Consider the following 23,711-nt stretch of genomic DNA (forward strand, 5'->3'; position numbering starts at 1 on the left):
CAAAACCAAACCTACTAACAAAATAAATAGAATAGATATGTACAAGTAAAATAAATAAATAGAGTAATAAATAGGTACAAACATATATACAGGTGCTGTGGGGAAGGGAAGGAGGTAAGATGGGGGGGATGGAGAGGGGGACAGGAAGGCCTCCTGGAGGAGGGGGAAGGCGCTTCCCAAGCGCTCAGTCCGGCGCTCTGCACACAGTAAGCGCTCAATAAATAGGACTGATTGATTGATTGATTGATTGATTGATTGGGGGGTGGGGGCCCGCCAACTGGGCCCGGGGGTCAAAGGTCAGGGCCCGCCCCGTTTTCCCCCCCCGCTCGGCGTCGGGGCCGCTCCCTCCCCGCCGAGGCTCTGCCCCCTCGTTGCCCCTCCTCGTCCGGGATGATGCTGCTGCCGCTGCTGCGGAGTAGCTGCTTCCCTTCGTCTGCCGGTGGCGGCGGCGGCGGCGGCGGCCGGGCGGGAGGAGCGGGGGCCGGGCGGGAGGCCGGGGGACCGGGACCGGGGCCGGGGCCGGGGCCGAGGCAGGGCGGGCCAAGGGGACCGTATGCCTGCATGGAGCCGGCGGCCTCCCTGCAGCGGCGCGGCGGCGGCGGCGGAGGAGGAGGCGGAGGAGGAGGAGGGCCGGGCCCGGCGTTGGGCTCCCCGGCCCCTCCGGGCGGCCCGTCCCGGCGCAGGAAGCAGCCCCCGCGGCCGGCCGACTTCAAGCTGCAGGTCATCATCATCGGCTCCCGCGGCGTCGGCAAGACCAGCCTGATGGAGCGCTTCACCGACGACACCTTCTGCGAGGCCTGCAAGTCCACCGTGGGTAAGGGAGGGACGGAGCCCGCAGGCCCCAGCGGATCCTCGCCCCCGGGCCCGGGGCTCGCTCGCTCGCACACACACACACACACACACACACACACACACGTGCGTTCAGCCCTCGACCCTTGGCCAGTTCACCGCCTGCCTTGCCAAGGCCCCTTCTCTCTCTGGATCCCGCGTCTCTTTGACCTTAATCACCCCCGCACTCTCTCCGTGCCCTCTCCTCCATCCGCCGCCCCTGCAAACTCGGCCTCCCATGCCCTCCTCACCATACCCGTCTTCTCCCCCCCTGCCCTCCTCACCATGCCCGTCTTCTCCTCCCCCATGCCCTCCTCACCATGCCCGTCCTCTCCCCCCCCGCCCTCCTCACCATGCCCGTCCTCTCCCCCCCGACCTCCTTACCATGCCCGTCCTCTCCCCCCGACCTCTTCACCATGCCCGTCCTCTCCCCCCCTGCCCTCCTCACCATGCCCGTCCTCTCCCCCCCTGCCCACCTCACCATGCCCGTCCTCTCCCCCCCCCCGCCCTCCTCACCATGACCCTCCTCCCCCCCCCCGCCCACCGCACCATGCCCGTCCCCCCAGTACCCTCCACCTCCTCCATGATCCCCGGTTTAATCTAGGCCGCAGGGCAGCCCACTGCTGAATAGGGACTGTCTCTATATGTTGCCAACTTGTTCTTCCCAAGCGCTTAGTACAGTGCACAGCACACAGTAAGCGCTCAATAAATACGATTGATTGATTGATTCCGTGAAACCCCCCCCCTCCTCCCCTACCCCACCAGTCCCACCACCTCCCCCATGTTCCCCGGTTTAGTCTAGGCCGCAGGGCACGGAGGTTTCCGTGAGACCGCCCCCCCCTCCCCCTGCCCCACCATTCATGCATTCATGCATTCGATCGTATTTATTGAGCGCTTACCGTGTGCAGAGCCCTGTACTAAGCGTTTGGGAACTACAAGTCGGCAACATATAGGGACGGCCCCTACCCAACAGCGGGCTCACAGCCTAGGAGGGGGAGACGGACAACAAAACAAAAGATATCAACAAAATAAAATAAATAGAATAGAAAATATGTACAAGTAAAATAAATATGTGCAAACATATATACAGGTGCTGTGGGGAGGGGAAGGAGGGGGCTCAGTCTGGGTCCACCAATTGGGCCCACTCCGACTTGGCGGGGGTCGAGGCCATTGCCGCCCCTGGGGTAGCCGGACATCTTTGGAGAAACTACTACCGGGCGGTTTCATCTCAGACCGTCCCCTCTGCCTCCCGCCGGGACAGGCAGGACTTCGGCCATGGCCACAGGGCCCCCTCCACCTCCTCTTCCAGTCACCCCCTGACCCTCCACACACGCCCCGGCCTATATATGTTTGTACATATTTATTACTCTATTTTACTTGTGCATATCTATTCTATTTATTTTATTTTGTTAATATGTTTTGTTGTCCGTCTCCCCCTTCTAGACTGTGAGCCCACTGTTGGGTAGGGACTGTCTCTATATGTTGCCAACTTGTGCTTCCCAAGCGCTTAGTACAGTGCTCTGCACACAGGAAGCGATCAATAAATATGGTTGATTAGAGTGGGCCCCCCCGACCCTGTGTCCCCCAATCTCTCTGAGCCGGGGGGGTAACCCTCCCTCGCCCCGGGCCGCGGCGGCCTGGAGGGAAACCAGTAGCCCTGTTGGGAGGGGACGGTGGCCATGGGCAGCCCTCAGGGATGACGCGGAAGTGCTATCTCGCCCGAATGGCCCATGGCCCGCCGTGGCCTGCCTTCGCCACCCGCTTGGGATTTCTCCTTTTACCTCAGGAAAATGGCAGCGGCCAAACAGGGGCAGGGCTGCATCGGGAAAACACCATATGCTAGGATACTGGGAGCTTTACACTATTTAATTCATTCAATCGTATTTATTGAGCGCTTGCCGTGTGCAGGGCGCTGTACTAAGAGCTTCCTTTAAAAATTCATTCAGTCGTATTGAGCGCTTAATGTGTACAGAGCACTGTAATAATAATAATAATGTTGGCATTTGTTAAGCGCTTACTATGTGCGGGAGGATACAAAGTGATCAGGTTGTCCCACGTGGGGCTCACAGTCTTAATCCCCATTTTACAGATGAGGTAACTGAGGCTCAGAGAAGTTAGGTGATTTGCCCAAGGTCACACAGCAGACGTGTGGCGGAGCCGGGATTCAAACCCATGACCTCTGACTCCAAAGCCCGTGCTCTTTCCACTGAGCCACGCTGCTTCGCTAAGTGCCTCACTGTAGCACTTAGAACAGTGCTTTGCACATAGTAAGCGCTTGACAAATGCCCTCATTATTATTATTATTATTATTACCAAGCGCTTGGGAAGTACAAGTCGGCAACATATAGAGACGGTCCCTACCCAACAGTGGGCTCACAGTCTACAAGGGGGAGACAGACAACAAAACATATTAACAAAATAAAATAATTCCTGTAATCAAGACTTTGTGCATACGGTTCTTGAGGGCTATGGAGTCCGAGTCATGGGTTCAAATTCCAGCTCCGTCACTTGTCAGCTGTGTGACCTTGGGCAAGTCACTTAACTTCTCTGTGCCTCGGCTACCTCATCTGTAAAATGGGGATTAAGGCTGTGAACCCCAAGTGGGACAACCTGATCACCTTGTTTCCCCCCCAGTGCTTAGAACAGTGCTTTGCACATAGTAAGCACTTAACAAATACCACCATTATTATTATTATTATATTATTATTATTATTATTATTGTTACAGAGCACTGTAGTGCTTAGAACAGTGTTTTGCACATAGTAAGCGCTTGACAAATGCCATCATTATTATTATTATTATTATTATTACTAAGCGCTTGGGAAGTACAAGTCGGCAACATATAGAGACGGTCTCTACCCAGCAGCGGGCTCACAGTCTACAAGGGGGAGACAGACAACAAAACAAAACATATTAACAAAATAAAATAATTCCTGTAGTCAAGACTTCGTAAATACGGTTCTTGAGTAGCTCAGTGGAAAGAGCACGGGCTTTGGAGTCCGAGTCATGGGTTCAAACCGCGGCTCCGTCACTTGTCAGCTGTGTGACTTTGGGCAAGTCACTTAACTTCTCTGGGCCTCAGTTCCTTCATCTGTAAAATGGGGATTGATTGTGAGCCCCCTTGGGACAACCTGATCACCTTGTAACCTCCCCAGCGCTTAGAACAGTGCTTTGCACATAGTAAGCACTTAATAAATGCTATAAAAAAGTCACTTAACTTCTCTGTGCCAGTTACCTCATCTGTAAAATGGGGGTTGACTGTGAGCCCCCGTGGGACAACCTGATTCATTCATTCATTCAGTCGTATTTATTGAGTGCTTACTGTGTGCAGAGCACTGTACTAAGCGCTTGGGAAGTACAAGTTGGCAACATATAGAGACGGTCCCTACCCAACAGCGGGCTCACAGTATAGAAGGGGGAGACAGACAACAGAACAACACATTAACAAAATAAAATAAATAGAATAAATATGGACAAGTAAAATAAATAGAGTAATAAATACATACAAATATATACATATATACAGGACCACCTGATCACCTTATATCCTCCCCAGCTCTTAGAATAGTGCTTTGCACATAGTAAACACTTAATAAATGCTATCATTATTATTATTGAGCGCTTACTGTGTGCAAAGCAATGTAACAATAACAATGATGGTATTTATTAAGCGCTTACCATGTGCAAAGCACTGTACTAAGCACTTTCTTTAAAGATTCCTGTAGTCAAGACTTTGTAAGTACGGTTCTTGAAATAGCTCTCAGGGCCTATGGATGGAAGATGTTGGTTAAAAAAAATTGGTTAAAAAAAATTTAGAAAAGTAAAGCTGCTTAACTCCAAATAACAAATAAAACATTTCATATGTGGATTTTTTTTTTCAGCTTGCTCCCAATCTAGTTCCAAACCCTGATCTGCCACATAATAATGATATTTGTTAAGTACTCAATAATAATAATTGGGGTTCTGTTAGGCGCTTACTATGTGCCAGACACTGTACTAAGTGCTGGGATGGATACAAGTAAATCGGGTTGGACACAGTCCTTGTCCTGCATGGGGCTCACATTCTTAATCCCCATTTTATAGATGAGCTAATTGAGGCACAGAGAATAATAATAATAATGGTGGTATTAAGTGCTTACTATGTGCCAAGCACTGTTCTAAGTGCTGGGGTAGATACAAGGTAATCAGGGTGTCCCATGCGGGGCTCACAGTCATAATCCCCATTTTACAGATGAGGTAACTGAGGCACAGAGTGAAGTGACTTGCCAAGTACTTTACTAAACAATGGGGGGTAAATACAAGATAATCAGATTGGACCGACCTTATTTTCCATATGAGGAAACTGAGTCCCAAATAAATCAAATGGCTTGCCCAAGGTCACACAGCAGGCAAGTGGTGAAGCTGGAATTAGAAACCCAGGTTCCCTAACTCCTACTTGTCTGCGGTTTGACCTTGGGTAACTCACTTGACTTCTCTGGGCCTCAGTTTCCTCTTCTGGAAAGTGATTAAATATCTGTTCTCCCTCCCCCTTGGACTGTGAGCCCTTTGGACGATAGGGATGTGTGTGATCCAATCGTGCCTATTCCAGTGCTTAGCACAAAGTGGGTGCTTAACAAATACCTTTACTGTTGTTATTACTACTGCTAATATTAACTCCATTAATCGCTGCTCCAGGTCAGAAGGTTGGACATTCCTGTATCAAACTGAAACTGTAGGGACAGTTTAAGGAAGGTAGTACCTCATTGTGAATGTGATCAGAACATTAGGATTAACGTATGTGCTCTTTTGGAGTGGAAAAGCCCCTTATGAGGTATAATGACCTCAAGCCAACAGGACTTTTGTTGCTCATATGATCAAGGGCACTATCCCCTTCAACCGAATAGAAAGGATATTCTGTAACTCTGAAGGGAAATTACATAGAAATCACAAGCAATGAGGGATTTTCCCAGGGTAAGTTAAAGGAACATTGAACTTTATACTTTAAGGAACCATTTAAAAAATATCCAAAGGGAGATTTCATTTTAATAACATGGCCATATATCAAGTTCAGTCAGCAGCAAGGATCAGAGAGAAAGGCCTTGCTAATTACATGGACATTTTTATCAGCTTTTATTTGGCAACTTGATTGTTCATCTTCAAATTCTACAGTATTTGTGTTTGAGTGTGGCAGAGAGAAACCTGCATAATTTTAATTTGTCATTAGAAAACTACCCTTGGAGCTGACAATTTTCGTATCATAGCTGACATCTAAGGGGCCTATGATAAGGGAGATTTAAAATTTGTGAGCTTCAGTGAAGTTTTCAACAGTCTATAGTTTCTAAAAATAATGCAAAATAATGGTACTACTTTGTAAATGTTTAAGAATAATCCATCTAAGATTAATTTCTCTTAAAATTAGAGTTATTTTAATGCACTTCCATATTCAAGTGTTTAGTACAGTTTTCTGTACACATTAAAGCACTCAATAAATAATTATCTTATGTTTCCCCCTTTATAGCTTATTTGTTCCAGGCCTCCTGAGTGTTTTTTAGAATTGATCCAACCAATAGTATTTATTTGTTTACTTTTTTTAAGGTATTTGTTAAGCGCTTACTATGCGGCAGGTACTGTATTAAGCACTGGGGTAGATAACTAGTTCATGTCATTCATTCAATCGTATTTATTGAGCGCTTACAGCGTGCAGAACATGGTACAAAGCGCTTGGAAAGTACAATACAGCAATAAAGAGAGACAATCCCTGCCCTTAATGGGCTCACAGTCTAGAGGAGAGGCAGATAGCAATACAAGTAACAGCATCAATGTAAATAAATAGAATTATATATTATATGTATGCATGCATACATAAGTGCTGAGAGGAGGGGTGGAAGAGCAAAGAGAGTGAGTCTTGGTGATGCAGAAGGGAGGGGAAGCTGAGGAAAAGGGGGCTTACTCTGGGAAGGCTTCTTGGAGGAGGTGTGCCTTCAGTAGGGCTTTGAAGGGGGGAAGAGTGATTGTTTGGCAGATGTGAGGAGGGAGGGCATTCCAGGCCAGAGGAAGGACGTGGGCCAGGGGTCTATGACTTGACACCTGTTCACATGTTTTGTTTTGTTGTCTGTCTCCCCCTTCTAGACTGTGAGCCCGTTGTTGGGTAGGGACTGTCTCTATATGTTGCCAACTTGTACTTCCCAAGCGCTTAGTATAGTGCTCTGCACACAGTAAGCGCTCAATAAATATGACTGAATGAATTAGACAGGCAAGATGAAGGCACAGTGAGGAGGTTAGCACCAAAGGAGCGGAGTGTGCGGGATGGGATGTAGAAGGAGAGAAGGGAGGTGAGGTAAGAAGGGGCAAGGTGAAAGAGAGCTTTAAAGCCAATAGTGAGGAGTTTTTGTTTGATATAGAGGTGGATAGGCAACCACTGGAGATTTTTGAGGAGGGGGGGGTGACATGCCCTAAACATTTCTGTAGAAAGATAATCCGGGCATGTCCCACAAGGGGCTCAACAGTTTTAATCACCATGTCACAGATGCAGTAGCTGAGGCAGACAGAAATTAAGGGACTTGCCCAAGGTCACACAGCAGACAAGTGGCTGAGCTGGGATTAGAACCCAGGTCTTTTTGACTCACGGCCCGTGTTCTTTCACCTGGGCTGTGCTGCTTCTACTGTTTGCAGATCATTGTACTAAGCACTTGGGAGAGCCCAAGATAATAGAGCTGGTGTACACATCCCCTGCCCACAAGGAGCTCAGGTCACAGTCTAAAGGGGGCAAAAGACATGAAAAATAAATGGATAAATTACAGCTATGTACATAAATGCTGTAAGGCTGAGTGAGGTACTGTCAAGTACTTAGATCCAAGTGCATAGGCAAAACAGAGGGAGTAGCACTGAGGCTTTGAAGGTGGGGAGGGTGATGTTCTGTTGCATCTGAAAGCAGAGGGTTCAGGCCAGAGGAAGGATGTGGGCATGGTATCTGTGGCAAAAGAAATGAGATTGAAGGGGCCTTGTGGCTTTGAAGGTGGGGAAAGTGATGTTTTGTTGCATATAAAAGGAGAGGGGATTGCAGGCCAGAGGAAGGATGTGGGTAAGGTAATCTGCCACAAAATAGATGAGATTGAAGTACAGTGAGAAAGTCGCAGTTCCAAGAGCAAAAGCTGTGTGCACATGGTTGTAGTAAGAAAGGTCGGTAGGGATGAGCTGATTGAGTGCTTTGAAGCCAATAGTCAGGAGTTTCTATTTAATGTGGAGTCGCATAGGCAACCACTGGAGTTTCTTGGGGAGTGAGGAGATGTGGCTGGATTTTTTTTTTTTTTTTTTTTAAGAAAAATGATCTGGTCAGCGGAATGAAGTAAGAACTGAAGTGGGGAGAGATTGGAGGCAGGGAGGTCAGTGAGGAGGCTGAAGCAATAGTCAAGGCAGAATAGGATAAGTGGATAGTAAAATCAGTAGGGCAGTAGTTTGGATGTAGAGGAAAGGGAGCTTTTATGCAGTGTTGTGAAGGTTGAACTGACAGGATTTGGTGACCAAATGAGAGGGATAAGTCAGGGATAATACCAAGGTTGTGGGCTTGTGAGACAAGGAGGACAGTGGTGTTGGCTACAGTAATGGGATAAACAGGGAGAGGACAAGATTTTAGTGGGAAGAGGAGAAATTCTGTTCTGAAGATGTTTAATTTTAATTTGAGGTGGCAGCGGGACATCCAGGTAGAGATATCCTGAAGGCAGGAGGAAATGCAAAACTTCAGAGTAGGAAAGGTCAGGGCTAGAGAGGTGGATTTAGGAGTCATCTGCATAAAGGTGGTAGTTGAAGCCATGGGAGTGGGTGTAAATAGAGAACAAAAAGGTATCCAGTAGTGAGCCTTATGGAGTCCCGGTGTTGGAGGGTGAGAGGCAGTGGAGGAGCCTGTGAAAAACTGAGAAGGAATAGGAGGAGAACTAGAAGAGTTCAGTGTCAGTGAAGCCAAGGTTGGATAATGTTTCAAGGAGAAGAGGGTGGTTCACCATGTTGAAGGCAGCCAAGAGGTCAAGAAGGATTAGGATGGAGTAGAGGCCATTAGATTAGGCTAGAAGGAGATTAATTGTGACCATAGAGAGGGCAGTTTCCACGGAGTGAAGGGGGGTAGAGGCCGGATTTGAGAAGGTCAGGGAGAGAATTGGAGAAGATGTGGAGGCAGCAAAGGTAGACAACTCGCTCCAGGAGTTTGGAGAGGAATGATAGGAGGGGGATGGGGTGATAACTGGAGGGAGTCATGGGGCCAAGGGAGGGTTTTTTTAGGCTAGGGGGTACGTGAGCATGTTTGAAAGCAGCAATTCATTCAGTTGTATTTATTGATTGCTTACTGTGTGCCGAGCACTGCACTAAGCACTTGGAAAATACAATTCAGTAACAGAGACAATCCCAGCCCCCAGTGGGCTCACAGTCTAGAAGGGGGAAGACAGGCATCAAAACAAATAAATAGGCATCAGTATAAATAAGTAGAATTATAGCTATAAATAGAATTACAGAAGAAGCCATTGGAGTGTGAACAGTAGAAGATGGTGGTCAGAATGGGGAGAAGGGAGAGGGCAAGTGTTTTGTTAAGACGCGAAGGGATGTGTTTGGCGGCACCAGTGTAAGGCTTCTTTGTACTTAAATACAGAATTGATATAAAGGAAAAAAGTTATTTTCGAAAGGGTGCGTTCACATGTTCTTTTCTTATTGCCCAAGAGTGAGCAATAGTGAGATTTGCAGGTTGTTATGCTTTCATTTCCTAAAGGAGGCACCCATTAGTGTGATAAATTAGATGTAAAGCTGCTAGTATTGAAAGTGATCCTTACTTCCCCAAACAGATGTATTGTGGAGTAAAGACAGATCTGATATAGAAAAGCTAAGGGAAATGGCTGGGAAATTTTACATCCTAGCCTGAATTGTTTGTGGCCCTTCATCAAGCCATTTATCTCCTGCCCCTTTTTCCGTTTTTAAGATTAGGATGATAAAGGTTGATTTTTTTTCTCCTCACAGGAATAGTGTACAGGAGAATTAATTTCTTAAGTTATTTGGGAAAAAATACTAAAAATATACAAGATATTGTAGTGTCTTGAGTTGCTTGTTTTCCAAATCTTACCCTGCTTGCTTAGAGTAAACATCCTTTTACTTGGAATAAATATAAATTGGGAATTAACTTTCTGAGTCAGTTGTGCTGTAAGTCTTTCTTTCAGACTTTTAAAAATCATGGTTGTTACAGTGTGATTAGGACCACAAACTCATATGGTAAAATCATGTTTACTGCATAATTCGCAGGGGTTTGACAAATCTAATTAATAATCCTATAATATTAACTGACCTACTTAGAGCAGAATATGTTGGTCTGACATTTCAAAATGGGATTTCCTGTTAAATGAATTTGGGTTGACCATTTCGTGAGACTTTTATGCAGACTTTGTAGCATGGAAAAGTGGTAGATTGTAAATCATTCTTTACAGGCTCCAAAAGCACACAGCCATTAGTGTCCTCTTTGACAAAGAATAGCAAGATCCTGTATTGAAACTTCACTATAGAATTTAGGAAGAGGTTGTTTAGATTTGCTATAGGAAGTATAGTGACAGCTTTTTGAAGTTTGAAATTATTTTCAAGACTGACTCTTGACGTGGCAAAACACTGGATTGCCTAAGAGTATCAGGTTCTGCAAAGCTGCGCCTACCTACGCCATTAGCCTTTTTGATTCTTGGTGGGAGAACAAGAGGAAAAGAAGGTTGTAAAAGGTCAGTGACCCTTCCATCCCTCTCCCCCTTTCTTTGGGAATAGGGGGACATAACTTCAGCATTGCATATCCCCTCCTTCCCTGTCTTTTCACCTTTTGGGAATTGTAGCTCTGTCCCTGTGAACACTAGTGGACACGGAGGCAGATGAGTAAGCAATTATAAAGCTGCTATTAAAAAGTTGACCTATTTCTCACGTGGCTCTCAAAGCTATATGATTTCCTTCTCAAATCCCAAAGATATCAGTAGGTAAATGAATTGGGAAGTTAACTTTCAGTGTGCAAGAACAATAGTGTGAGGTTCTTTTGTAATATTTACATTATTATTATTATCCTCATCATTAGTACTGTGATCTGTTAAGCCACTTAGTGTGCAAAGCACTGCCCAAAGTGCTGGGGTAATTTTATGAGAATGCATTAATATACAGTCCCTGTTCTGTAAAGTATTCATAATCTAAATTGGGGAGGACAGGCACACATAATGATGGGAATGTAATCCAGTCATCAATAAAACAAATTTAAATCAAAATCTCAATAGTAGAATATGGGCTGTAATCATTCAATGTAAATTAAACAATATTTGGAGGGGGAAGCCTTCAGGTATGTCACCCCTCAGGCCAAACAGTGCTGAGGGAAGAATTACCACAATTGTTCCAAACTTACATACTGGGGCCTCTTCCCACTGCTGACTTTTTCTCAGAACTTAGATGGGAAGGGGAAAACTGCCTTGGCCATTGGGGATTCCCCCACCTAGACCCTGGAGTTTCTGGGGCCTCTGGTTGGAAAGGTGCCAGCTTCTACTTGTCCTGTGCTGTGTGACTGGGCAAGTCACTTCTTTGTGCCTCCGTTTCCTCATCAGTAAAATGGGGAGAAAATACCTGCCCTCCCCACCTCTTATCATCATCATCATCATCAACATCATCAATCGTATTTATTGAGCGCTTACTATGTGCAGAGCACTGTACTAAGCGCTTGGGAAGTACAAATTGGCAACATATAGAGACAGTCCCTACCCAACAGTGGGCTCACAGTCTAAAAGGGGGAGACAGAGAACAAAACCAAACATACTAACAAAATAAAATAAATAGAATAGATATGTACAAATAAAATAAATAAATAAATAGAGTAATAAATATGTACAAACATATATACATATATACAGGTGCTGTGGGGAAAGGAAGGCGGTAAGATGGGGGGGATGGAGAGGGGGGGCGAGGGGGAGAGGAAGGAAGGGGCTCAGTCTGGGAAGGCCTCCTGGAGGAGGTGAGCTCTCAGCAGGGCCTTGAAGGGAGGAAGAGAGCTAGCTTGGCGGATGGGCAGAGGGAGGGCATTCCAGGCCCGGGGGATGACGTGGGCCGGGGGTCGATGGCGGGACAGGCGAAGCGAGGTACGGTGAGGAGATTAGCGGCGGAGGAGCGGAGGGTGTGGGCTGGGCTGTAGAAGGAGAGAAGGGAGGTGAGGTAGGAGGGGGCGAGGTGATGGAGAGCCTTGAAGCCCAGGGTGAGGAGTTTCTGCCTGATGTGCAGATTGATTGGTAGCCACTGGAGATTTTTGAGGAGCGGAGTAATATGCCCAGAGCGTGAGTCCCATGTGGAAAAGGGACTGTGTCCAATCTGATTATTTTATATCCACCCCAATACTTAGAACAAAGCCTGGCACGTAGTTCACACTTAACAAATACCACGATTATTATTATTTCCCAACCCAAGTTGCAAATACCATACATCAATTTCAAGTCCCTACTGTGGAAGATGTGATCCAAATTTAAATGCTTTAGGCAGTACTAGGGCATTGTTTCTCCAATGGACCCTTAGGTCCCCAGAGAGATTGAGACCACAACTGTAGCTCCCTAAACCGCTGTTGTTGGTGACAGCGTTGGTAACATCTTAAATTGAACAGTAGGCTTCTCTCTTTCTCTAAAACAATAACAATACCGTTAATTGTAGGCTCAGTGGAGAGAGCACAGGCTTGAGAGTCAGAGGTCATGGGTTCTAATCCCTACTCCACCACTTGTCAGCTGTGTGACTTTGGGCAAGGCACTTCACTTCTCTGTGCCTCCGTTCCCTCATCTGTAAAATGGGGATTAAGACTGTGAGCCCCACGTGGGACAACCTGATCATTTTGTATCCCCCCACTCACACTTAGAACAGTGCTTTGCACATAGTAAGTGCTTAACAAATACCATTACTATTATTATTATTATTTTTAAGCACCTTCTATGTGCCACCCACTGTACTAAGTGCTGGAGGATAGGATAATCAGGTCCCAGGTGGAAAACAAGTATCAAATTCCCCCCTCCCCGCCATTTTGCAGATGAGGGAACATAAGAACATAGAACAAAGAGTTTAAGTGACTTGCTGAAGATCACACAACAGGTAAATGGTGGAGCTGGAATTAGAAACCATGACCCCTTATCCCCAGGCCCGTGCTCTTTCTACTAGGTCATGCTAAACCTCTCTCTCTGAACTTACTTTTGGAGAGATGGAAGGAGACTTTGAAGGGTAGATAGGGCATGAGTCTTAAGTGCAGCTAGACTTCTTGGGCTTCTTTCATGGCCCAGGATGATAAACTACCTAGGGAGGAGAAAAGGTTCATGGTGCCATATTAGGAGGCACTGGAGCAGGCTCCGTAAATTCATTGTCCTTCTCCATCACCTCCAGCCCAACCTGGCCCTGTTGTTGAGCTACTGGAGCTATTTTTAGTCCTGGGGCCTTGGGTGGAATTTGGACTAGGCCTAGAAGCAGCAACTTGAGTCTGTACGAGAAGCACAAGACTTTGCTCGTATTTAAATTCAAGCTAGATCCTGCCTACTGCACAGGTCCTGGCCCAGCTGGAGAGTCTTGGCCAGTGGCCCAGGAAAGGCCCAGGCAAAGAGGAAATCCAACTCTGGCTCGGTTGGGGCCCAGACAGGAGAAGCCGGGCCACCGTTCCAGTGAGCCTCCCTGGCTCTCCATGAGGGTTTCCACGGACCCTTTAAGAGCACGGGCTTGGAAGTCAGATTCTAATCTCGGATCTGCCACTTGTCAGCTGTGTGCCTTTGGGAAAGTCACTTAACTTCTCTGTGCTTCAGTTACCTCATCTGTAAAATGGGGATTAAGACTGTGAGCCCCACGTGGGACAACCTGATCACCTTGTATCCCCCCCAGCACTTAGAACAGTGCTTTGCACATAGTAAGTGCTTAACAAATGCCATTATTATTAACTATCAGAACTGGCTCTGTGGAAGTGCAGAACTCCCATCTGGGGACCTCTTTACCTGAAGCTGCTGACAGAAACCCTTCTCATACCTCCCACTTGTGGCCTTGGATCAGCTGCTCTAGTTACACTATCAGTCGTATTCATTGAGCACTCACCGTGTGCAGATCACTGTGCTAAGGGCTTGGGAGAGTAAAATATAACAAAGTTGGTAGACACAGTCCATGCCCACAATGAGCTTACAGTCTGCCTTTTGGACCTGCCAAACATCTTTCCCATTTTCTGAGGAATAATCTTGTGCAGATATCTCCCTGGAAATTGCAGTTCCATGTTGGAAGTAATAGGGTGCCCTAGAGAGATTGCATGTAGTGAGGAAAATATCTGTTATTTTCTGCTACACTTCCTCCATTTTTCCTGGAAGCTACCTATCTACTTAGTATATATCTGTAATGCATATTAATGTTTGTCTTCCCCTCTAGACTGTAAGCTTGTAGTGGACAGGGAATGTGTCTGTTGTTGTATTCTCCCAGGTGCTTAGTACAGTGCTCTGCACACAGTAAGTGCTCAATAAATAAGATTGAATAAATGAATCCATGCTGGCAGGACCACATCATTTTGTCCTGTTTTGAGGTGCAGATTTTCTGCTTGCTCTGAGTGGCTTTTGACCTCGCCATAATTCTAGGTTTGTAGAGGATATAGGTAAAGGAAAGCAGGTGGATTGGTGCAGAGAAGAGCATATGTCGTGGTTAATAGAGTGGGATTTTTTTCAGGTATTTAAGCCCTTAGTATATGCGAGGCACCTTATTAAACACTGGAGTAGATACAAGCTAATCAGGTTTGACACAGTCCATATCCCACATGAAGCTCACAGTCTTAATCCCCATTTTACAGGTGAACTAACTGAGTCACAGAGAAGTGAAGTGATTTGCCCAAGACCACACAGCAAACAAATGGCAGAGCCAGGATTAGAACTCAGTCGATCAATCAGTCATATTTATTGTGTGCTTACTGTGTGCTGAACACTGTACTTAGCACTTGGGAGAGTACAATCCCACAGAGTTAGACACATTCCCAGTCCTTAAGGAGCTTAGCGTGGCTCAGTGGAAAGAGCACAGGATTTGGAGTCAGAGGTCATGGGTTCAAATTCTGGCTCCGCCACTTGTCAGCTGTGTGACTTCGGGAAAGTCACTTAACTTCTCTGGGCCTCAGTTACCTCATCTGTAAAATGAGGATTAAGACTGTGAGCCCCCCGTGGGACAACCTGATCACCTTGTAACCTCCCCAGCGCTTGGAACAGTGCTTTGCACATAGTAAGCACTTAATAAATACCATTATTATTATTATTATTACAGTCTAGAGGGGGAGACTGACATTCATATGAGTAAATCATTTATAATATATAGTATAAATATATTACATAGTGCTGTGGGGTTGGGGATGGGGCAGATATCCGAAGATCACAGGTTGAAGTGCATAGATGATGCGGAAGGGAGAGAGAGCCAAGGAAAAGAGGGTTTAATTGGGGAAGGGTCTCTTGAAGGAGATGTGACCTTAATAATGCTTTGAAGGGTGGTCTGGCATATATGGAGGGGGTGGGAGTTCCAGGCTAGGGGGAGGATATGGGAAAAGGGTAAACGGTGAGGTCAACAAGATTGGGGCACAGGTCCTCTGATTCCCTGGCTCGAGCCCAGTTCACCTTGAAGTTTAAAGTACCACTCTAAGGATTGGCATTTTGCTTCCAGGATTTTGGCCTGGACTTTATAAGCCAAGCACAGACATCTTTTATATACCTGCACAGGTCCTCTGATTCCCTGGCTTGAGCTCAATTCACCTTGAAGTTTACAATGCCACTCTAAGAATTGGCATTTTGCTTCCAGGATTTTGGCCTGGACTTTATAAGCCAAGCACAGACATCTTTTATATACCTGAGACAATTTCTGATTAGTTTTCATTCAGAACCAATGAGGCATTGACCACTTATTACTAATAAAACACACCCCATTCTTCAGTGAATTAAAAGCAAAATATAATTTTGACTTTTTTCCTGAAGTTATTAGTATTAGGTTCTTTTAGAGGAAAATAAAACAAAGAACAGTTGATATTGGGATACTATTAACGGAAAGCATGGTTTATTTTAATTTTCCTTATTTACGTGAGCACTATCCCAAATGCTTAGTACAGTGCTCCACTCATAAATACCATTGAGAGATCACTGATCTACTCGTTTCACTTTCGAAAGGAAGTGAGTAAAACCTTCCAGAATATTCGCTCATAAAGCCCAGAAACCTTTTTTCCTCCTTACTATTGCATTGTGCCACCTGGGTATATCTTGTGAAGTAAAAAAGGACTTCATGACATAATTATAATAATTGTGGCACTTATTAAGTGCTTACTATGTGCCAATCACTGTAGTATGTGCTGGGTAAGATTGAAGATGGGACTCACAGTCTTACATAAAAAAAACTGATCTTTTGTGGTCATTTAGTTCATACGCATTTACATTTAAGATCTGTAGTTTGATTTATTTAATGGAAGTTATTTAAAAGGACATCCTTATTCAGGAGTAAAATATCAGTCATTTCAAAATAGGCAGAATCTTTTAAAGAACGGCAGCATGTGTTGTTTTTTCATTGAGAGTTTGACTGTAATCTATTTAAAGACCTGTAATATAGACACACATTCATTGTAGGCCTGTCTTAAAGTAGATAGATTTCTTCATTTGTAATTTAGATTGATGCCACCCTTAGAGTTTACTGTTTTCCTTATGTACTTCAGGAGCTAAAATTGGCCATAATCAATCAGTGTTATTTATTGAGTGCTTACCATTTGCAGAGCACTGTACTAAGAACTTGGAGTGTAAAGTACAGTAGAGTTGGTAGCCAAGATCCCTGCCCCCCCAAGCTTACACTCTAGAGAAGGAAACAGACATTAAAATAAATTATGGATAAAGAAAATGGAAGAAAATAGGATGCATACAAAACAGAATCCATCTGTTGATTTTTAGAATTCTCCCCCTGGAGTTTTGGGGCAATCCAACTGAATCTGAAGCCCATTAGACATGAGATTTAATATTTTAATAGTGAAATTGATTGTATACTTTAAATAAACCCAAGTGCATGAAGTTTTATCTTCTGTCTTTTACATTTAGAGAACATTTGGAAATCTAAAAATTATAAGCATTAAGTACTACATTTATTTCAGTTAAAGAGCATTAAAAGCTTTAAAGCATAATATTTGTCCATTGAATTTATAATTTTACATTAGAAACCTATTCAAGTAAATCCTTGTTGGGTGATTTTGGGTTTATTCTATGTGATATATAAGGTGAAGTACCTATTTTCTCCCAATCACTTGATACTGCATTATTCTTCATTAACAGTACTGCATCTATTGAATCCAAATAACCTTTTTCTTTACCTCCCGTTTTTTTAGAATTAATATGTCTTTACTCTATGGGGATGACCCTTCAGTACACTAAGTAAATTATGAGTCTGAATATGTGCCAGACTTTGAAATCTAATTTTTACCTACACTTTTGGAAGGAAATCCAAATTAAATAGAGCCTCCTTAAAATATTTTAATAAAGGGTCATCAATAACTTCTAGTAAAATGTAGTAAAAATAAAAAATACCAATAACTTTAAGCTCCTTGTGGACAGGGATCATGTCTACCAACTCAATTGTATTATTCTCTCAAGGGTTTAATACAGTGTACACTGTAAGCACTCAATAAATACCACTGATTTGATTTTAGTTGCAAAAATTCTGAATAGTTAAGCAACCATCTCCCCCAGCCCCCAACCTTTGTTTTAATGTTTTCTTCCCTTTCGTAAGTCTCAAGAACTAGAGGGGGAAAATATCATAGATCAGTAACTCAGTTCTAAGTATACTTGTTCTAGTACAGAAAGTTTAATCAGCAAGGGCTACTGAAAAAGTGTATATTGCTGAACTCAACAGTAGACATTTGTACTTTGGAAATCAAAAGCCCTGATGAAGGCTAGCCTACAAGACCAAGAACCAAGTGTTCTAAGAGAGAAATCAAGAAACCCAGCAAATAAATAGAGAGCGTATGAGAAAATCAGTTGAAGAATGCAGTGCTTGGAGAATAGAGAATCCAAATGAAAAAAGAACTAGATTAAGCACTATAGTGAGGGAGGTTATATATTAACTGATGATACAGATACATACATAAGTGTAGTTGCTGCTTAGGGAGTATGGACCGAATGCCTGGGTGATGCACAGAGGCGGGAAAGAGGTGGGGAGATGTGAGGTAAATCAGAGAAGCCTTCCAGTAGGAGGTGAGATTGTAGTAGAGCCTTGAAGATGAGGTAGTGATGGTTTGTGAGTTTTGTGGGGCATGGAATTGATTAGGGTGAAAGCTACTGTAGGGCAGCAACCATGTGTAATAATGATAATGATGATGGTATTTGTTAAGCATTTACTATGTGCCAAGCACTGTTCTAAACACTGGAATAGTTACAGAGTAATTAGGTTGTCCCACGGGGGGCTCACAGTCTTAATCCCCATTTTACAGATGAGGTAACTGAGTCATAGAGAAGTTAAGGGACTTGCCCAAAGTCACACAGTTGACAAGTGGCGGAGCTGGAATTAGAACCCATAACCTCTTTCCACTGAGCCACGCTGCTTCTCACAGTTATGGTATTTGTTAAGCATTTACTGTGTGCCAGGCACTGTACTAAGCACTGGGGTTGATCAAGCAAATCGGGTTGGACACAGTTCCTGTCCCACATGGGGCTCATAGTCTCAATCCCCATTTTCCAGATGAGGTAACTGAGGCACAGAGCAGTGAAATGACTTGCCCAAGGCCACACAGCAGACAAGTACATACTGCTGCTCATATATTAGAAGATTTAGGGAGAACAAGAAGCAGCAGCATGGCCTAGTGGAAAGAGCGCAGGCCTGGGGAGCCAGGGGACCTGGGTTCTAATCCCAGCTCCCCCAGTTGCCTGCGTTGTCACCTTGGGCAAGTCACTTCACTTCACTTCACTTTTCAGTGCTTCCATTCCCTCAGCTGGAAATCAAATGGGGATCAAGTACCTGTTCTCCCTCCTACTTGGACTGTGAACCCCATATGGAACTGGAACTGTGTTCCACCTGATTGATTTGTGTCTGCCCCAGTGCTTAGATCATTGTTTGACATATAGTAAGCACTTAACAAATACCACACACAAAAAAAGAACAATGCCCTCCCAGCCCTCTCCCCTTATAGATTGTGTGGTGTGGGGAATAAGTCTCCACGGGGCCCCGTTGGAAGGATATAGTGTGGAGGGATGTGCTCTATTCCTTTCCTCATTAGTTGGAAAAATATCAAAGTTTTATATTGCCATTAGCTACTTCCACCCTCTTTATGACAAGGACTCTTAATGTATGAAATAATTCAAATGACACCTAGATTGTCCAACAACTTTCAGTGAATGAGGGTGTCTTCAGTGACTATATTAAGAACATTGTGTACTTAGGTATTTAATTCAACATTGAATAAACACTTCCCCCCAAATGTCCCAGATTATAGTGCAATAAATTAGTGGGTATTGGAAATAATGTGTTATTAATCTTCATAGTTGCTGAAATTGAAGATATTAGAGAAAGTTAATAAAAGATTTTAGTTGGAAAATGTGCAGCGAATAAGTCTGTTGAATCATAGTGGACTATAATGCTAGTAAGTACATCCATCCCTGATTTTGATCGTATTTAGTAGATACTGACCCTCCCAAAAATTGAAGTTCTGAATAATAATAGTAATAGTAATTATGGAATTTGTTAAGCACTTACTATGTGCCAAGCACTGTTCTAAGCACTGGGGTAGATATAATAATAATAATAGTAATTGTATTTAAGTGCTTACTATGTGCCAAGCACTGTTCTGAGCGGTGGGGGGGATACAAGGTAGTCAGGTTGTCCCACGTGGGGCTCACAGTCTTCATCCCCATTTTATGGATGAGGGAAGTGAGGGTCAGAGATGTTAAGTGACTTGCCCAAAGTCACACAGCTGACAAGTGGCAGAGCTGGGATTCGAACCCACAACTTCTGACTCCCAAGCCCATGACATTTCCACTGAGCCATGCTGCTTCCCTGGTAATCAGGTTGTCCCATGTCGGGCTCACAGTCTTAATCCCCATTTTACAGATGAGGTGACTGAGGCTCAGAGAAGTTAAGTGGGTTGCCCAAGGTCACACAGCAAACAAGTGGTGGAACCCACATCCTCTGACTCCCAAACCCGCGCTGTTTCCACTAAGCGACACTGCTTCTCTGCAGATTAGAGCCATACTTGATCCATGCCCATTTGTTCCTACTTAGTGTGTTGATGGTTCCTGAATGGATCACTTCTTACCGTGCTAGATTTTAAGCTCTTTGAAGGCTGGGATTGTAACTACCTTTTCTCCCAAGCATTTAGTACAGTGCTCTGTATACAGTTAGTGCTCAATAAATGACCCTGATTGCCACTAAAGCCCAATCCACCCACATTGCTCCTTGAACACCAAGCTACTCACTGTACCTCTCTATCCGCCGTCTTCACCAGCCCTTCTGGCCTGAAACTCACTCCCCCTCATCAGACAGATCACTGAAGACCCACTAAAATCGCCTGTCCTCTTAGGGCCCTTCCTCAACTGGGGCTTCATTCGTCCCATTCACCTTCCCTTCTGTGTTGCTCAGACACTTGGATCTGTAATCCATAAGAACCTGATATTCGTCCCAGCCCTATAGCACTCAAGCCATGTGGCCTAGTGGATAGAGGAGCATGGGTCTGGGAATCAGAAAGACCTGGGTTTTAATCCTCACATCACCACTTTGCTGTGTGACCTTGGGTAAGTCACTTAACTTCTGGGCCTCAGTTTCAGTTTTCATCCCCATTTTATAGATGAGGTGAGCCCCAGGTGGGACATGGACTAAATCCAACCTGTTTAGCTTTTATCTACCCCAGTGCTTAGTACAGGGCTTGGCACTCAGTAAGCACATTACAAATACCATAGAAAAGTACATATTCTCTACTCTCCCATTCCCCCTTCAGTGCACCTTTAGACTGTGAGCTCCTTGTGGGCAGGGGACTTATCTACCAAATCTCCTGTGTTGTTCTCTTTCAAGCACCTTGTAAAAATGCTCAGCACACAGTGAGCGTTCAAAAATATCATTGATTGGGTGATTAAAATGCTGCCCTCATCATTTCTTTACAGAATAATGTTTCCAGTAAGAGTAGGTTAGTAGGAGCCAAAGAGAGTATCAGTGCATTTCAGGAAGTTGTATGAGAGAAAAATGCCATTTCTGTACTTAATTTGGAGCCTTGCCAGTTCTTTGAAGCCAGAGACTTATATTACGTATTCTGTGGTTACTTTAATAACTAGCAAATAATGTACTATCCCAAATCTTCAAAATATGACATTTAATAGTTGATATTCACTTTTATTATCTATTATTGTCTTTTGGGACTTTTGGTAGTGATCGGTTTTGAGGATTCACACCACAGAGAGATTAGTGCAAATTCAAAATTTGTAAAATATTGCCTATAGGGCCTATAGTCATTTGAACTTCATCTTTACTAGTTGTGGTTCATTTCCTAGTTTTCTTCTGTCTTTTAAAAAATGGGAGGGAAAACTAATCTCCAAAGTAAAGTAACTGTCAGTAGTAACTTCTTTAAATTCTACTGAAGCATTCAGAAAATAAAATTTGGTATTTTATATTTACACCTAGTAATCACCTTTTCTCTTATCTCAGCACTAATCGGTTGAGAAAAATATCTTTTCTTCGGATAGAGTTCATAATAGTGCAAGTTATATCAAAAAGAGTATTTTCATCAGTGGTATTTATTGAGCATTTATCTTGGGCAGAACACAGTACTGTGTAAGCACTTTCCTAAGGAATTAATTGTAGATTTATTTATTTATTTATTTATTTTAGTGGCATTTATTAAGTGCTTACTATGTGCAAAGCACTGTTCTAAGCGCTGGGGAGGTTACGAGGTGATCAGGTTGTCCCACGTGGGGTTCACAGTCTCAATCCCCATTTTACAGATGAGGTAACTGAGGCACAGAGACGTGAAGTGACTTGCCCAAAGTCACACAGCTGACAATTGGCAGAGCCGGGGTTTGAACCCATGACCTCTGACTCCAAAGCCCGTGCTCTATTAAGTGCTTACTATGAGCAAAGCACTGTTCTAAGTTCTGGGGAGTTTACGAGGTGATCAGGTTGTCCCACGTGGGGTTCACAGTCTCAATCCCCATTTTACAGATGAGGTAACTGAGGCACAGAGACGTGAAGTGACTTGCCCAAAGTCACACAGCTGACAATTGGCAGAGCCGGGGTTTGAACCCATGACCTCTGACTCCAAAGCCCGTGCTCTTCTCCACTGAGCCACGCTGCTTCTCATACTTTGGTTTTTAAAAATTGAATTTTTGTTCAAACTATAGGGTGAGGGGGGGGAAAATATGTCACTCTTGATGGCATGCTGTACAAAGCTCATCCAGTTTTTTAAATGAATTGTATGCCATGCTTTGAAAATAGAGAAAAAGAAGTAACAGGTTCTTGTATTAGGGAAAAAAGAGTTTGATGTTTTGGCCAGAAGTAAATTTCCTTTTGTGGGTCAACCTTACAGCCTATCCACTGTTTGAATTCATTAAATGATTTATAATTAAATAAAATGTAATATGAAATTAATTAAATGTAATATTAAACTGGTGAAACAGGGCAGCCATTATTTCTACACCTAGGCAAATAGGGTTTGAGGAAATCATCAATCAGTGGTATTTATTGAGTGTTTATTATGTGCAGAGCACTGTCCAAAGTGCTTGGAAAACTGTAATTCAGTTGGTTTTCACGATCCCCTCCCACAAGAAGCTTACAGTCTCATGAGGAGCTAAATGAACTCAATTTTATTCCTAGAGTTGAATTATGAGGTAGCATCACTCTTTATTTCATTCAATCACATTTATTGACAGCTTCCAGTGTGCAGAGCACCGTACTAAGCACTCGGGAGAGTACAATACAACAGTAGTCACATTCTCTACCCACAACAGGTTTACAGTCTAGCGTGGGTGAGACAGACATAAATACCAATAAATAAAATTACAGATATGTACCAAAGTGCTGTGGGGTTGGGAGGGGAGAAGAGCTCATTGACCAAAGCAGAAATTCTCCTTTTCCAGTGCAACATTTTATCCTGTGGTTTCAACCCAAGTGCCTCGCATATTTCATCTGAGTAGATTTAATGGGCTGACGATATCCAGTCTCATTGTTTTCTGTGAATCTGTAATAAGTATGCCTTCTCTAGACGGTAAGCTCATTTTGAGCAGGGAATATGTCTGTTACATTTACTCTCCCAAGTGTAAACACTTCCCAAAGTAAGTGCTCAATAAATATGATTGATCAAATATCATATTTCTATGCAAGTGAAACTCAAAACTTCTGCAGAATGTTTGATTAGGCAAGTTTTCCCCCACTTGATGCTTCCATGAGTGTGTCTCCCTTTCTAGACTGGAAAATTGTCGTGGGCAAGGAATGTGTCTTCCAACTCTGTTATAGGGCACTCTCCCAAGCGCTTAGTACAGTGCTCTGCACACAATAAGCACGTAATAAATACCACTGGTAATGAACAGCTGATATAGGTCAGTGGTATTGAATTGTTTTGTTGTCTGTCTCCCCCTTCTAGACTGTGAGCCCATTATTGGGTAGGGACTGTCTCTGTGTGTTGCCGACTTGTACTTCCCAAGTGCTTAATACAGTGCTCTGCACACAGTAAGTGCTCAATAAATACGATTGAATGAATGAATGAATGAAGGATGGAAATTCAAGTGAAAGTCTTGACACAATCCTGGGTACATGAAGTCTCCCCAGGCCTTGAGAAGCAGTGTGGCCTAGTGGACAGAGCAAGGTCCTGGAAGTAAGAGGGACCTGGGTTCTAATCCTGCCTTCACTGCTTATCTGTTATGTGACTTTGGGCAAGTCACTTCTCTGTGCCTCGGTTA

The 23,711-nt window shown here is 44.0% G+C and overlaps 1 protein-coding gene across 1 annotated transcript in view; it reads left to right on the forward strand.

The window, feature by feature from the left end:
* The first annotated feature begins 561 nt into the window (after window positions 1-561).
* Window positions 562-23,711, forward strand: part of RAB12 (RAB12, member RAS oncogene family) — a 70,130-nt gene continuing 46,980 nt past the window's right edge. Inside the window, exon 1 of the mRNA XM_038747120.1 lies at window positions 562-814. Within this exon, the coding sequence (XP_038603048.1) occupies window positions 562-814 (253 nt within the window). The remainder of the gene's footprint in view (window positions 815-23,711) is intronic.

This window comes from Tachyglossus aculeatus, chromosome 5, assembly GCF_015852505.1.
Source record: "Tachyglossus aculeatus isolate mTacAcu1 chromosome 5, mTacAcu1.pri, whole genome shotgun sequence".
Classification (NCBI taxonomy): domain Eukaryota; kingdom Metazoa; phylum Chordata; class Mammalia; order Monotremata; family Tachyglossidae; genus Tachyglossus; species Tachyglossus aculeatus.